We start from the raw sequence: 16778 nt of genomic DNA on the forward strand, positions 1-16778 counted from the left end.
AAAAGTATAAATTATTTGTGAATCTCTGCTGCTCTGATCAGAAATTAACCCTCTAGTGCCCTCCTGTGGCAGGGAAAGTGTCACACACCCTACTTCAGTAAGAGGACAATGTGAGGCTCACATTTCCTCTACCAAGCTAAAAAGACAAACTGCTTGCATGTTTCCTGTAACATCACACTGGTTAGGTCGTCCTTGATATAATGTCATATTTCACCAAATTATGGGCTGCATGTCTGCCTGAACCGCCAGCTGTAGAGTTCTATACAAAACAAAAAGAATCGTCTTCCAACATGACATCCTTTAGAAGACAATGTATCTATACTACTTTTGCAAGCACCTTATGTTGGTTTTTATTTTATTTTAAGTCCTCCAGCTGTATTTATTTATCAAAAATGAGAAGTTTTCTTTTTCAAAACATTATATAAAATGTGCTACTCTATTTAGATGTGCTGATGGTAAAAGTGGCTCTTTGCACTGTAAAGGTTGGGATTTTCTGTTATCTGATCGGACCAAATTCTAATAAAATGCATTAGAAGTTTGTGGTTGTAATGTGACAAAATATGAGAAATTTTCAAGTGTATTTCTTATTTTTTGCTGTACTGGCAAAATCTCTTATTTTAACATGTTTTAGGTTTCTCATAAAGGGAGTGACTGATTAGCGGTTCTACTTGTTAGCTGCTTCTTAAAGTTCTCCTGGGAGTTTTCTGCCTCCTCCATGGTGGATAGATGCCTCCAAAGGGACCTACTGCAGGAACACAAACTGTGCTGATAGAGAACCAAAAAAATCACGCAGCTTCAGCAATAATAATTAAAAAAACAGATCAAGAATCTTTAGCTTTTTAAAACCCTTCTAACTCTCGGCTGTGTTACATTGTGGCAGCAACAGATTATCTATTAAAGATGCTGCCAGAAAAATTACGACCAATTCACATGCTCCTCTTTCACTCCAGCCCCACTTCTTTAGAGATTTTTCAGTCTTCTTGAACGCATGAATTAGAAAGCGACCGGCTCCTGCCACCTTTTGGAAACGTGCACACTGAACTGGTGAGGTGTAGCAGTAAGGAGGAGCATGTGTTTAACGCCTGGTGGAGTTGTTGGATGCCTGGAAGAGAAGAGGAACTATCTCCTTTAGAAGAAAGACAACTGCATTGACAAGAAGAAACTATGACACATACCCAGTTAACCTACTTGATCCAGTTCCAAAGCATATGAGCGCTTTGGAAGACAGAGAGATTTGGGCATTTATTCATGGGCAAATATTATGTAAACCAATAAGGGGGAAGAAAACATAAAAACAGCAATGAATGAAATAAGCAGAGAGAGGAAAAGGGGGAAAAACAGGAATCAGATGAGACCTTTTAGACACATGCAAGCTGGAGTAGAAAAACGGGGATTTCAGTTCTCAGGAGGAAGTGTTTACAGTGTGTGCAGCCAAGTTTAGAGACATATTCATCAAAGAAATGGTATTTCACAATCAGCTGCTGTTAGATCCCCCAGTGACTGATGCCTTTTAAATTCATTCCAACGTCTCCAGGGAGCCTGCTGCAGTATTAATAATCCATTTATAGGAGGGAGGTCGTTTTCAGAAATGAACACAGGAGTTTAGAGCTCATTGGAGGAAACAAGGACTGGTTGTCTGATACGTGACTCTTTAAGATTTAGGAGCATTCTGTGCATATTTGTGTTATTATAAAGAACAAAAAAATAGTACTTAGGACCCATAAACACAAGTTTGTTTCATACAAGCTTTGCATTTACTGTGTCATATTTGAATAGAAAAGAAATAACAGCAATACAAAATGTATTTTCCCACCTGCAGATTTCTGCTGTTTCATCATCAAACAAACAAGGTTTGATATCAAAAATCAAAGATAAGCTCAGTTAAAAAGTAACCACATCTTAACATTATAAATGATTGAGCAACTATTGCAAACATTCACCATGACGTTTTAGCAAAAACTGCTTTTTACATCAATATGAAGGGACTTCAACCGTCTCCTCTTTGTGGACTGATTTACTTCAGCCATGTTGGAAAGTTTTCATCAATGAATGTCATGAATCCATCAATTACAGCAAACTGTCCAGATCCTGAAACAGTATTGCGTCCCAGATCATCATACCACCCACCATGTTTTACTGTTGGGGTGATGCTCTGTTTTTAAAAGAGTTGGTGTGCTGGGCTGTTTCTCTTCTCTCAATCTTTAAACAAAATTCTCATATCTTTTTCATAAAACCAATTACAGCAATTGGCATTCAGAGTAACTATGACTACTCTTAAGTGCAATGTAGCCCTATACAATGTTTAAAAAATATTTTGTTCTATTACTTATTAATTTAAAGACTCACGTGTTCACTTTGCCTTAATTTCAAACCTATTGTTTTGCTTTTCTTGGTATTTTATTTGTTCTTAAACAGCAAAGTTTTATTATCTCCTTGTAATTGTTCAGAAATTTGTTTGAAAGCGAATTCCAACTAAAGTTAGCATCATTACTATCATTATTACATTGCATTTACAGAAGTTAAAGACTCAGTGCAAAGAGAGTGTTTATGTCAGCTGATCTGTAGTTAGATTTCCTCCATCTCTCCCTGTCCGTCTCTGTCACGTTATTCTCCTTATTCTTTGAGATCTGCATGTTTTATTTAGTATTTATCTGGGCTTGGGTCCCACAGCAGAAGCAATACCCCTCATGGATGTGTTTGCTGTTCCCTATAGTAAAAACAACTTTGAACTTTGCCAGCATTTACATGGCAACCAATGTAAGATAAAACAGATATTAAATAGTCACTCATGGTAGTTATTTATGCATGTAAATTTGTTGTGATATCTGGAGTTACAGCTGGTTGCCTTTCATTAACTCAGCTACACATAGTGCTGAACATCCTCTGATATTGAACTTTAAGTGTTTAAATCTACTAAATGATGGGAAACACAAAGGCATCGGCTTGCTTTGCTAATTGTAGGTAGTAAGAACAATGGTTTTTTGGGTGTGATGTTTTTCCCAGATACAAATTCCTACAACTAAAAAGAATGAAATGAATCATTACTTTTACAAGGTCAGATGGTACTTAAAAAAGTTGAACCATTCTCTGTAACCAATAACTTGAAATCTTTGGAAAACAGAAGGAAGACCAAAATGAAGAAAACTAATTACCCAAATAAATGGTTTTACTTTTAATGTTTATTAATTACTTCTATCCCAAGTCCACAGCTGAAACGATTCATTTATGAGAGAAAAAAACTTATATCTGTCTATTAATAAAAACATATAAACCATAAAAGATTTACTATCCCATTCTGCATTATCTGTTTTTTTGAAACAGCGTTGCATTTTTAGCCATTAAAATATGACACAGCAAAAGTTTTACTTGTTTATTTTCCTCCAATATTTTTAAGACAGCAGCTGCTTAATTTAGAGATTATTATTATTATTATTATTATTATTATTATTATTACCTGTTTATTTAGTACGATTTGTGCGTGTTTAAATTTACCATCCAGGGTATCGTACGCTACTGTACTGACGAAAAGCACAGGAATCTTCCATCTCTTAGCTCCCTTACTGTGTCACTGGCAGAACACTGACATAGAAACAAACACAAAAATAAAAACAACCCAAAAACTACCAAAGAGACAAAAATAAAAAAAACAACAACATGGTGGCAGAGGAGTGAAAGAAAAGGAGCCAGAAACAAAGCAGCAGGAGCAGCAAATTTCACATATAGGGCCTTCTACACGTCAAAAATATTAGTGTTAATAATCTTCAGACCTTGTTTACATCCCAGAAAAACCTGAGAAAAGTTCACAACTAAATCTTCCTAATCCTTGTGTCTAGCTGACGAGAGCTGATGTAAACCAACACGGGAGAGCAAGTAAAGAGCTTTGCATAGACTGTGGCAGAGACCACTGAAGGTGTGGTGGGTGGAGGGCGGGGTGTGGGAGGGGTGGGGTCAAAATAGAGGAAAGTACATACATCATTCCCTTTCTCGCCCTCGGCGTGTGTGAATCTGGCCGCCTTGCCGTTGCGGCTCCGTCGGGTGTGGTCCCCGTTGTGCCACTTGGCGGGATTGTTCGGAGCCAGAGGCGGTGATGTGGCCGACGCCTTCTGTTCGTCCGTCTTGTGCTTGGAGTTCAGTCTGGAAGAGACACAAAATACAGACTGGTTTACAAACTGTGAAAACAAAAAAATTTAACTTTTTCACCACAGGAGAAATATAAATGAATTAAAAGATATAAAATATTTGGATGGGGTAAGTCTAGTAGACTCGTTTCGATTCATTACATTTTCAGCTGCTGCGGTTCACTTTCTCATTGCGCTATGTCAAACAAACCCAACTCCTTGAATAACCAGGTACTCTCTCACTTGTGGCGGTGCTGCACCAAGAACCACAGAAGGAAAAACACAAAAACTTCAGGAGAAGAGACGATCACAACTTCCTTCTTCACAAAATGTCATGAGTCAGATTTTAGCAGTTGTAGGATTTATTATTTTTTATCTTTGGTAAAAGACCACAAGCCATTTCTTCACTAGTGCCAGACATATGTGTTCATTTTGGTTGTATTTACCCAGAATGCCATGTGCTACAGTTTGCTTCCGGCTTTTTTCTGGTCCACTTGGCATTCACATGTGCAGCAGAGTTCACTTTAACTGAAGTGAGACCTACGTTTTTAGGCAGACCAGAATTAGCTTTTTTAGGTCCACATCAGTTTAAGTGTGCCTCCCCACACCTCCCAAACAAACCGGACTCCAGACAAACAAACTAGAGTTTGGTTATAGCGAACCAAACAGGGATGGTGTGAATGCACCGTGAGAGCTGAATTTTAAAAATACTTATTTCACAAGGCTGCATAATGAAGCACAAACTTTCCTAGTGAAAGGTGTAGAAGGTACTTGAATTTTTTTGAAAGCATAAACAAAAACAGTGTGAATGGGTGGTGCAAAAATACACACTTTCTGGAACAGAACATACAGAAGGAAATACGGCTTGCCCAAGAGAGGCACAAAGATTTAACACGCGCTAATCGCAACAGTGTATTTAACAGAACTCTAATTAATTAGCTCTGTACATTTTTCCAAAACGTTGCTCAAGTAAATGTAACTGAGTAAATGTAGCTAGTCATGACAGAGTGGGATGGGTTGCAGCCCCAGACAAACCGAGTGCCCAGTTTGCATCAATTCATGTGAAAATAACAGGATATAATGACGGCCCATGTTTCAAACAAGCAGCACCGAGCATCCAGAGTCTAAAGTGTTCTTGCCAGAGGTGTACGGATTTTGCCACAGTGTAAGATCAACTATCGAGCAGATTTTAAAAGGCTTTTTGTCAAAATCAAAGAAGTGATCTATGTCAGCTTAAAACTGGAATCGGAGGGAATGAGAGGGGTTATTACTGGAAATAAAGGATGGTGAAAATGCCCTTAAAAGAGCAGAAAGGAAAGTTAGAACAGATTTGCTAATGTTTCTGGAACATCACAGTGGAATTTCTTTTACCTGAATCATATTTATCTGGCGTTCTTCTTGTAATCATAATTATGCAGCTTATCGGTGTTAAATTATAGTAGTATTTATAAAGAAACGGGCTTCTTGGGTGTGCCGTGATGGCGTAGGGGTTAGCGCGACAAATATTTGGAGGCCTTGAGTCCTCGACGCGGCCGTCGTGGGTTCGACTCCCGGACCCGGCGACATTTGCCGCATGTCTTCCCTCCTCTCCTTCCCCATTCCTGTCAGCCTACTTTCGTAAAAGGGACACTAGAGCCCACAAAAAGACCCCCTGGAGGGGTAAAAAAAACAAAAAAACAAAATAAAGAAATGGACATAACTATTGTCCGCACACAGACACTATAAAAATCTTAACTGTAAAAGCCTGCTGGCAGACATCAGCTGCTCCGCAAGCTTTTAATGCACTTATCGTGCTGCACATTTACATGGTTGGAGCTTTAGAGCTCACATTTTAAAACCAGAAGACAAGGAGCTCTGAAAACAATTAAAACAAATGATAGACGGAGAATATGCATAGATCGTCAAGCAGTAAAGCTAAAAAATCCTTAATCTTAAACCCGACTTTTTTTTTTGTCAGATAAAGGATACCTCCAACAAACTTTAGGACACTCTAGGAGAGTCAGTATAAACAGAAAAAACAGAGGCAAAACGTACTGTGTCACTAAGAGCTGAACATATTTGAATTAACTTTTGTGAAGGAAATTACAGCAAGTAACTGTCAGAACCTGACAAAAGGGGGAAAAAATTAGATGAAGACTTTTTTAAATGGAATACGGTCAAAGAAGAGAGTGAACTACTCAGTCCAACATAGGCTGAGTAACAATGTGACTGACAATGAATAGTTTTTCATCAAGCAGGAATGCGGAGCGAGATATTGCAAAGTGCATTATTCAAAGTGCATTATTAAAAGACACGTTGAGGAGCCCAATTTGTCTCCTAATCTTTCCCCCGAGGGCTAAGAGTAAATGAGAAAGAGAGAGAGAGGGAGAGACACCGTTGGTCACCAGGGCAACCGCCCAGTCAGACCAATTTCAGAGTGTGAACAAACGGAGCGTGCACGTGTGTGTCAGAGTCGCCTACCTGGAGGGGGATTTGGAGGTGCTCCAAGTGGAGGACAGGGAAACGCTTCGAGAGCTGCAGCAGCTGCCCTGACGCTGTGAGCCCCTGCTGGGGGTCTCACCTGAGGACCTGATGGATGACAGCAGATGGACAAACACACCACACACACATTCACATGCAACGGAACATGTATGCATGCATACATCATGGAGACACACACAACAACGCACACTCAGTCGTCAAACTCGTAGTTTCTGAAATGCTTCACGCAGAGCTAAACACGTCCAAAGTTGTTTTACTCAAATGAAAAGATATAAATGTGCACTTTATATTTGAGTTTGAGTCTTTAATTATGAGTAAAAAGTACCACTATAAATTTATGAGGTCTGTCCATGCAATTACAGCTGCTTACATCTCTACACATCTACATGGCACATGAAATTTATGCCCATGTTCTCTGCAAAACAGTTATTTTAGTAATCGATTATTATTGATAAGATAAACAAGTGGAACATTCTGCAGATTTGTTATTTAACCAAGTTTAATACAATATTAGAAATACATTGAACAATGCAAATAAACAATTAAATTCCTTTTTAAATTAGTAAAAAAAAAAAAAAACTTCTATTGCCTACAATGCAATACTGTAGCATTCCTGTGAATTTGAATCAGGTAAAGGTAAAACTATGCCACTTAAGGAATTCTGGGTAAAATATATTTACAGACAAAAGTGTTTTCATCTTAAATACAAAATGTGTAAATACAGTACATGTTGAACACTTTTGACTAAATTGCTGCTAAAAATGTTGTTTTTCAGAAAATGGCCTTTTTTTAGTCTGAATTCTCCAGTTAACGATTAATAGATTACTAAATTAGTAATCACTCATTCTACTTCAGTGTTTATTTGTGTGCAAAATTATGAAAAGAAGAAGAAAACAAGGTGTTCAGTGAGTAAATTCCCTGTGTGGCTCACCTCTTTTTCTGTTTGTTCTTATCTTTGTGCTTGTTTTTCTGGCTGCCTGACCTGAAATAAAAGTCAGACAGAAGGAAAGGATGGCATGTAGATTAAAAACAATATACCACTTCTCTTTCATTACCATGTGAACAAAAGGTAATTAATGATAGCAATGTCACACAAAGAAGACTGCACTGATGAATGCTAATGCAACAGACTGACAAGTTGGCCAGGTGGTTTTTACTGTACCTGTATCTTCTCTTTTTCCTGGCGTCAGATGCTGACCTGTAAAAACAAAATTATTATGTTAGATTCCAATAATAGTAAGATGTGACACAGATTCCAGGTAGTTCAGGGGATTCCAAACCCGTCTTTTGGAATCGGTTCCAGGATGGAGGATAAAGTTAGACGCTGAAAGACGGTTATCAAACGGTAGTGACTAGAAAGAGCATTCTTAATTTCTAAATCTTTTACTAAAAAATAAATAAATAATCTGCAAAGTTTGGTGTGGATTTATATCCAGCCGTTTCTAATGTAATAAATTTCCAATTCATATTACTTCATATTCTTCAAAGAGTTATTGCAGATGGTGATGGTTGTGGGCAGGAAGGATCTTTTGTAGCAGTCTGTAAAACAGCAAATTTGAAGAAGCCTCTGACTGGAGACACCCAGTTTTTCTAAGACAGTCTCATGATGGTCAAGGTTGTCCATAACTTTCTTTATTTTATGTAAAGTGAAGACTGAACTTTTTGTATTACATGCAAAATGCTTGCACTTCACATTACTCTGACCACACTATCGCCATGGCGACAGTGGTTGCCAGTGAGATATTTTGCAAGAAAGGACAGAGAAAAATTGACTATCTGTAATTATGGACAATGAGAAAAATATTTTTATTTGAACAAACACTGAACATCTGTTGTAATAAAACAAAATACTGAAAAGCTTAAAGCATATGAAAGCAAATATACTGTATATCCACTTGGATGTCTGAATGTAAATGTAGATGTTTATTTAGGAATGAAATTCTTTTATTACAGAGTATTTTCCTTGCAAACTGGGACAGAACCCATCCAGGTGTTTGGTGTGTTTAGTCTCAGATGTTTTTTTAACACCACAGCTGCCGCAGTTCATTTCTTCACATTTTAGTCACAGTCGGGTGTGAAGTGTTTAAATAAAGCTGAGGCTGACCGTTCTTCTGTCCTCAGCATTAAGACTGACACACCACCCTCACATCAGTATCACCTTCATTGCAGTTACCATGGTGATTAGTCGGGCAGGTCTGATTTTTTTCCCCTTAGTATCGCCCGGCTCACCTCCAGCATGCGGCATAAAAAGTGTTGACTTGCTGAAAGGGCAGTAATAAAGCTGTCATAGAAACATATGTGGCTGATATCAAACTCTGAGGACCAGACCGGCTTTCCTCGTTGGAGGAAATCTAGTCGGTCTCTTCCTCAAACACTCTGCTGAAACACTGAACAGTGCGAGAGTGAAGCTGTTGCTCACAGAGGTAAGAAAGCAGCAGGGCTCTACCAGGTCAAGACCCTGAGGTCCTCTCCTCATGTATATCTGATAGCCTCAAAATAGGAAGCCTGATGGGGGGATGGGGGGGGGGGAGAACAAGGCATGTTGCTCTGGCTCCGTTTGTCCGATACATTATTCATACATCAACATCACCTGCAATGCAGAGCATTCTTGGAGCAAGGACGAAAGAGAGGAGAGGGAATGAGGACAACGGCGGGGACGGAGGGTAGGGGGAGGGGGTGTATGGATGGATGAGAGGTGGGAAAGCACAGCGGAGCAGCTCAGCAATTTATAGAAAGGCTCATTTTTCTTGTGTTGTGCACACCCCCGTACAGGCTGGGTTATTAGAGCAACACATTTAGCCCCACTGCCCCCCGAGTCAGGCAGGGAACGAAGCTGGGTGGAGGAGGCCTCTCTACAATTGCTTATTGCTGTTACCATGTCCCAAGGCATTGCACAAGTTGCTCTTGATGAGCTTTTGCTCTTCTTCGGTTTCTTCTTTCCCTCGGTCTCCGTCTCTTAATGTCTTTACGAACGCCTCCCCTATTCTTCTTCCTCCCATCCTCCTACCTTTGATCCCGTTTTTCCACATTTGTCTCCTGACTTCAAACTACTGTCTTTCCTTTTTTAGGGTATATGCAGCTTTCAGCAAGTCAAATTTAAGACTTTTCAAGAGCTTTTTAATGCCACAGTTGGGGGATCTTGCTGTATTACAATTTAGCCTAGCAAAAATGTGAAATTTCTGGACTCTGTTTGTGTCGTCCACTTTAGTCGCTGTCGTTGTTATTCCCATGTGTTTGGTTTCACTCTGAGTGGTAGTGACTTTCGTCTCTCACTGTCACTTGTCGAATTTCAAGCTCATCACCCATGATAGTTACAGAAAAGCTACAGTATGTAGCTATATTGTAGCTACGGTTTATTAGCAGCTAGCACACGTCTGGGCGCAGCTCAAATGTTTGACTAAAGTCCTGTGAGTAAAACAACAACAACAAAAAAATGGGATTAAATAGTTCTTTCATGAAAAAAATTGAAATTATAGTATTTAAGGCTAACTCGCATTTTTAATGAATATAACTTAATTTCAGATTTACAGATGAGTGGACACCCTGTTTTACAAGCCATCTCCAGTTCTCTCTGTGAGAGAGCAGCACTTTCAGCAGGTAACAGGAAGGTTGTATATACTACAGCAAAGGTTTCAACCATTGTCTGTTATGGAACATGTTGGATTTGGAAATATTTCCAAAATTTTGGGAATTAAGGTACATTTTTGGAGTTAAGGTGAAAATGCACATTCTGTAATTTTACATACATCTCATAGTATATAAGAATAAGCCAAAATCAGCATCTACTGATCAAAGTATTACTAAAACATAGATCAGAAATCATTGTGGTTTTAATCTTTCATTTGTCATTTTCCTTTTGTCTTTTCCATCTTTTTTATTTTATCTTCCATCTACCTCTGACCTCTTTTTTTGTATTACTGATTATTCTAACATGGAAACAGCTGGCTGTCTTTTTAACCCAAACCTTTTTCTTCTCTATGTGCTTTTATTATTTTTTCCAGGTAATTTTCTCTGTCGTACTCCCTTCTCTCTCTCACCTTCCTCAGTAATAATTGATACTGCGACAAGTTGCACACGGATCCAAAATATATAAAAGATGGAAGATAAAAGTAAAAAGAAAAAAAGAATTATTTAGATGCGTCTCTGTGAGAATAATTCAGGTTTCTGATAAAAGCAACTACATTCCTGCAGCTCACATCGTTGTAGGGGTAAAAATGTGGTGCAGCCTCGAGTCTTTTTGTGTTTCTGTTTTTGAATGTAATTGGTGTTGATTGTAAATGTGGTGACTGCTCGTCGTCTTCAGGCAACATTTTCCTTCCTCTTCTTCCTCCTAAGCATCTGTTGTTTTAATGTTGAAGAAATTGAATTTGTAAGTACTTTCGATGACGGTTTCCTTTCATGCGTTATGTTCCGTGAGCCAAACCGTAACAAATTTGTTTGTTGTCAGAGACAGTCCTAACTTTGAATGTGCGACGCCTCGGTTTTTATCCCAGATGAGTCTCTAATTTGTCAGTGCTTGGCTCCGACAATCATAACACATGAAAGAAAAAAACTCATGGGATTGTTTTACAAAATGACATTCATTTATCAGAAGCCATTAGAAACCAACGAAAAAAACCTTTTCTTCCCAAGGGGGGAGAAGAGGCATAACCTGGAGGAAGAAGCCCCTGACGTATCTGTCCAGTCAGATCCGGTTCCGACCAGCAAAAGCAACTCAAACACAAGCTTCAGGGAAAAAGACATGCAGCCGTACCACCTTATGAATCCAGGCTTTCTTGTTTGTTTGAGATATGACTGATGACACCTTGTACACACTCACCTGTCTCGCTTGTGTTTCTTCCCACTCTTCTTCTTCTTCTCTCTGCGAGTGGGCGAGGAGCTGCCAAACCTGTTGATGAAGAGAAGGTGAGGGAGGCAGGTATGACACCGGAGTCTCAGGCTGCTGATAAATTCTTCTTTTCTCCCTTTCTTCTTGGCTGACATTGTCAAAAAAAAAAAAGGGAGCTATGTGCATATTTGTCCCATTACTCCCCACCTCCACCTCCACGGTTATGGTATCTGATGACTCATTTGCAATATTCACAGAAAACAATTAGGATTTCATTCCACAAAACCATAGAGAGTAATTGCACCATGAGTAATTATCCTATCAGCAAGCCTGGAAAAGAAAAAGGAAGAGGAAGAGTCTTTAGGAGGGGCTGCTTCCACTCACCGACTCCTTCGACGGCCAGACTTCTTCTTCTTCCTTTTCTTTGGATGGGGGGATGGAGAGCTGGTTGATTTCCTTTTCATTCTGAATGGGCCAGAGAACGGGAGAAAAAAAAGGAGGCAGAGTCAGGCGGTGCAAAAGCATTTACTAGTGATTGTTATTATAATCGTTTTCAGTTTTCAGTATTAGATTATAGTAATTTGGTGTTGTTTTGGCGCCTTGGCAATGACATAACGAATGTAAATTTTTCTCATTTCCTCAGTCCATTCAGCCCAATTGCAATAACAATGCATTACGTCTCTGCAATGAAAGCAAATTGCTTATAAGAAAATGAACTTGTTATTTTCTGTGTGCAGGCTGATAGCAGCAACATTTGCAGGGTTACTCTGAATGAATGTTTCTGCTGGGTTTTCCATTTTATTTTCTCCAAAGCAATTCTCAGAAATCTTTCGTAGGAACGATTTAATTCCTATTCCCTCTTTAGCCCACCTGTCATCACTGTGGTAGTCCTGTTCATAGTCTCCGTCTTCGTAGCCGACTGCGTCTGGGTCATCTTCGTACGCGTCGGCCTGATAATGGAAGTGGTTCACCCTGGAAGAACAGCAGTCAAGGATCACGACACAAAGTGAGCTTTCCAAAAACCGTCTTACTCCTTTAAATTGATGCTGACGTTTGCTGTGTATTCACGGCAATTGTGGACGCCACAGAAGGGGAAACAATAGAAAAGCTAATTTTACTTATGACTCATGTTTGTCAGCGGAGAGCAGACTGAATGATAAAGGAAAGTGCAGCAACAGGCAAACTGTGATAATTCTCCCAGAAACCAATGCAATATTAGCAGGCGAAGTACACTATATTTATCATAACATATTGCTCACTGTGCTATTTAAAGTCTAGAGAAGTTAACTAGGGGTCAGATAATACCAGAAGCCTCATAGTGTGTTTGGTTGCTCCCTGGATAAAAACACATGAAAAGACACATTTTCATGTTTCTAACACTGCATGTCCATAGGTGCAATAGAAAATGTGTGCAACAATTATTTACTCATAATATGAGCATTTCAATGGAGTCACATTGAAATGCGACTCCATTGTCGCATTTCAAATTTTGTTAAAGCTCCAGCTAATTACCAATACCACAATAATGCAAATGAACTTTATCCTAATTTATTCAATTGTTTATTTTAAGTTTGATTCCATTCACATCCTTATGTCATTGCCTATATGTGTGATGGAGAATAAAAACTGCACATCAATCTGGTCAAACCTTCCTCTAGGTGAAACATGGTGGAGGCAGCAGCATGCTGGGGGCAAATGTTCTGGGTAAGAAAAGCTGAATGGAGTTAACAACAGGACAGTCCTAGAAGGAAACCTGTTAGTCTGCAAAAGAGGTTTGCCTTGATGTATTGGACTAATAGTTTAGTCCAACACATCTATAAATTTTTTAAATGGTATAGCGATTTTCAGATTTTTATGTATAATTTAATAAAACATGTTAAAGTTTTTGTTTATACAAAATGTGAAAAGGGGTAATGGTATGAATGCTTTATGTACGACACTTTATGACTCTACCGCTAAAAATGGTCCCAACAACACATCCGTTATGTAACATATTAATTTAAATTTTATTCCTTTCACTGTGGATGAAGTTTTGTTAGGACATTTCTAATTTCCCCTGACCCCACATCTGAGAACATTGCTTTCCAATTTGCGGCTCAGCTTGTGGGATTAATATCTTCCAACTCTTCAGACACACTGCATTGTATTTTCTGACAGATGGCTGCAAACTCCTTCCTGTCCTTCCTGGCTCAATAGCCCCGTTTTCCCTTTAATGCCCCGGTGTAATTGACCCAGCCTGACCTCACCGTGTCAATGCAGTCGTAAAAAAAGAAAAAAAAGAAATAAACACTCACCCATCTCTCTGACACTGTCTTGTCACATTGTAATTAAAAAAACATAATTGATTTTTCTTAATATGGATATGCGTTCAGTTGCTGGATGTGTACAGGTTATCTAGATCAGAGGGATGAGGACACATACATCACCTTGATGAATTGCCCTGCCGCCCCAACCAGTGGGGGAGAGAATAAAACAAGAGTGGAGTAATGAAGAGAAGAAGCTGAAGCGACACACCAAAACAATTTAATAAAGCAAAGGATAGCAATTCCTAAATGACAGCCTCAAACACACATGCGAGCTCTATAAGGCAAACCTCTATATCAGATCTGAATGGAAAGCAAAGAAATCTAGATAATATGTGATGTTGGATATCTAGAGGGGGAAAGCAGAGTGGTTTGTTAGAGAGACATGAGGCAACAGAACCCTTAATTGGCTGAGCATGAATGGGCCCAGCAGGGATGCTGTGAATCAGCTAAAAAAACTACTTATTCTACCCCGACAGTCCGGCTTAAATCTCACTAATAGGAAATGAGAACGAAACCTACAGAGTGAGACAGATGGCTGAGAGAAGCAACCAGCTGTAGGAAATATGGATGTTTCACAATTTATATGGTTGAGTTTAAATTAATGTAGATTTAAAGCTGGGGTATGTAAGTCTTATGAAAAAACTTTTTTTTTGACGTACTTGTTAAAACTGTCACAACATAATGACAGTTTAATACAAAATTCTGTGAAAAAAAAAAATCATTCTTCTCTACATCCTCCCTGAGCTATTATTGTTGTCTGCAGAAATGCCCCACTCCCAGCCCGAAACAACCGATCAGAGCTGGAGGAAAGGTTTTAGAGCTGTCAATCGCGCTCGTGTATGCGCTGGTAAAAAACACTAATGGTGGAGAAATTACTTACCATTTCAGAAAAACTGTTCATCACATGCTAACTAGTGTGAGTACTCATGACAATCTCTGTTGGGGTGAACAAGACATAGCGTTCGGGCAGAGAGAAAAGGGGAGGTCTGAGCAGTGTGTACACAAGCATGATTCGCAGCACTAAGACCCTCCTTCTGGCTCTGATTGGTTGTTTAAGATCGAGCAATTAGTGGGAGAACTGGGAGAATGCAGACAATGTTGATTTTTTTCACAAAATTTATAGCATAGAGAATTTACTGTCATGTTCAAAAAAACCATTTGAGATTAACTGAGGTTTACAGCATGGTGCATTACACTGAGATATAACCATCAGGAGATGGCTACACTGTGGTCATTAAAGGATTGACATGGGCAGCAACAATAATCAGGTAAGATTTGGAGTTTAAACAATACTCAGCTGGCACTAAGGGGTCCAAAGTGTTCAAAAATATCACCAATACTCCATTTGAGCCATCTATACAAGGCAGGAAGAGTCAATGACTCCATATTTCAAAATTTTGACCTTACCATCCGAATATTACAGCAGAAATAGACTCAATGTTTCCCACTGTGGGTATTTGAGCTACTTTTCCCATTCGATCATCTCAAACAAGTCTGCAGTTCTGTGAATAACATTTTTATTCACAGAACTGCTTCTCACTGGACATTTTCTCTTTTTCTCTGCAATCCTGAGAGCAGGCTGTATGTGAAACTCCCAGCAGATCAGCAGTTTCTGAAATACTCAGATCAGCCTGTCTGGCACCTTCAGCCAGGACACGTTCACAGTTGGTTGGTTCTTTCCCATTCTGATGCTCGATTTGAACTCCACCGACTGTAGATGCCTTAATGCCTTCAGTTGCTGCCAAGTAATTTGCTGAATCGCAACTTGAAATTGACCCTCTGTACATGTTATATTGACAGGTAGGTGTCTGTTTCCAGCGGAGCGTATATATAGGGGGAAGTGCGTCAACAATGATCGTCCTGTGTGAAACGTATACAGAGTCCAGAGCATGTCAAGTTTTTCCTTTCATTAACTACAGAGTAGAAAGGTAAGGCACAGTAAAAATCAATAAAACAATGTTCATTTAAACCACCATAATGTTTTTGAGTTGCACATCTCTTTAGTTTTTTTTCTTTCTTTTTTACCAGATCATGACTGATTAGAAATGCTTTACATGGTTTGTTTGCAGAAAAGATTTTACACAAGAGATTTGTTAATGGAGCAGCTCCCCTTTGCCCTAGAGTTGCTTTTTTTAAATAACAGTAATCGACTTTGGGCTTCACTCTATTGGACAGGTCCTTAACACCATCCTCCATGACCAGCTAATCTGGATTTATACTAAATTCAGGATTCGTACACATTTCCCACGGTAAAATCCAAGCAAAAACAATACAAATCGAATAAGAAAGAGAGATTCAATGTACTGTTATATGTTATAGAATGTAAATAAAATCACAAGACATCTAGTCTTGTGACAACAGGGACAAGGGAAGCTAAAATATGACAAATTTTATGTTTTGAAATGTCTCTCACCACTTACACTACTCTGAGAACAAAACACTAACTGAATAAAAAAAATCTCCCGTTTTCAATAACTTTGTTTAACATACAAAATATAAGCAACACTTCATTTCAGTTGCATAGATTAATAAGTATTCATTATTTAAGTAAATATTCATTAACACAATCCAAGCAAATCATGTAAATCATGATTTTCCTGCTCAGATTAAATGCTTAAGCATAATATACAAAGTTAGTTTAAAAAGGAATCTCTAAAAATATTTTTACAAAATTTTCTGGCTTTTAGCAAATAGAAATAATTTTGGCAATTCTAATGGACCTAAAACGAGAAATGTTCAGTGTGATTTAACTTCAGACACTGATAAAAAATAAATGTGTCTGACTTTTAACGAGGTGTATAAAAATATCTGGTTTCAACTGTAAATAATGTTCTCCAAATTTAGGTTCTAATCAAATATTATACTGCACTTTATGACAAAATATCAAGCACCTTGCAGAAATCAAGCACTTTCCAAACCTTGGAAATTGAAATGCAAGCATTTTTAAGGATTTCAAGCACCTGTATGAATCTTGTAAATTAGGATGCTAAGAGAGTATTTTTACTGCAGGTAGGATATTAACTTTTTAAAATCTTTGGTAACACT

At 38.6% G+C, this 16778-nt stretch overlaps 1 protein-coding gene across 1 annotated transcript in view; it reads right to left on the bottom strand.

The window, feature by feature from the left end:
• The window catches only part of srrm3 (serine/arginine repetitive matrix 3), an 84681-nt gene that overhangs the window by 11991 nt on the left and 55912 nt on the right, over positions 1–16778 (bottom strand). Inside the window, exons 4-10 of the mRNA XM_028031143.1 lie at positions 12298–12399; positions 11812–11892; positions 11419–11487; positions 7762–7797; positions 7531–7581; positions 6579–6686; positions 3972–4134 (exon numbers count right to left, since the gene is read on the bottom strand). Coding sequence (XP_027886944.1) covers positions 3972–4134; positions 6579–6686; positions 7531–7581; positions 7762–7797; positions 11419–11487; positions 11812–11892; positions 12298–12399 — 610 coding nt within the window. The remainder of the gene's footprint in view (positions 1–3971; positions 4135–6578; positions 6687–7530; positions 7582–7761; positions 7798–11418; positions 11488–11811; positions 11893–12297; positions 12400–16778) is intronic.

This window comes from Xiphophorus couchianus, chromosome 11, assembly GCF_001444195.1.
Source record: "Xiphophorus couchianus chromosome 11, X_couchianus-1.0, whole genome shotgun sequence".
NCBI classification, from domain to species: domain Eukaryota; kingdom Metazoa; phylum Chordata; class Actinopteri; order Cyprinodontiformes; family Poeciliidae; genus Xiphophorus; species Xiphophorus couchianus.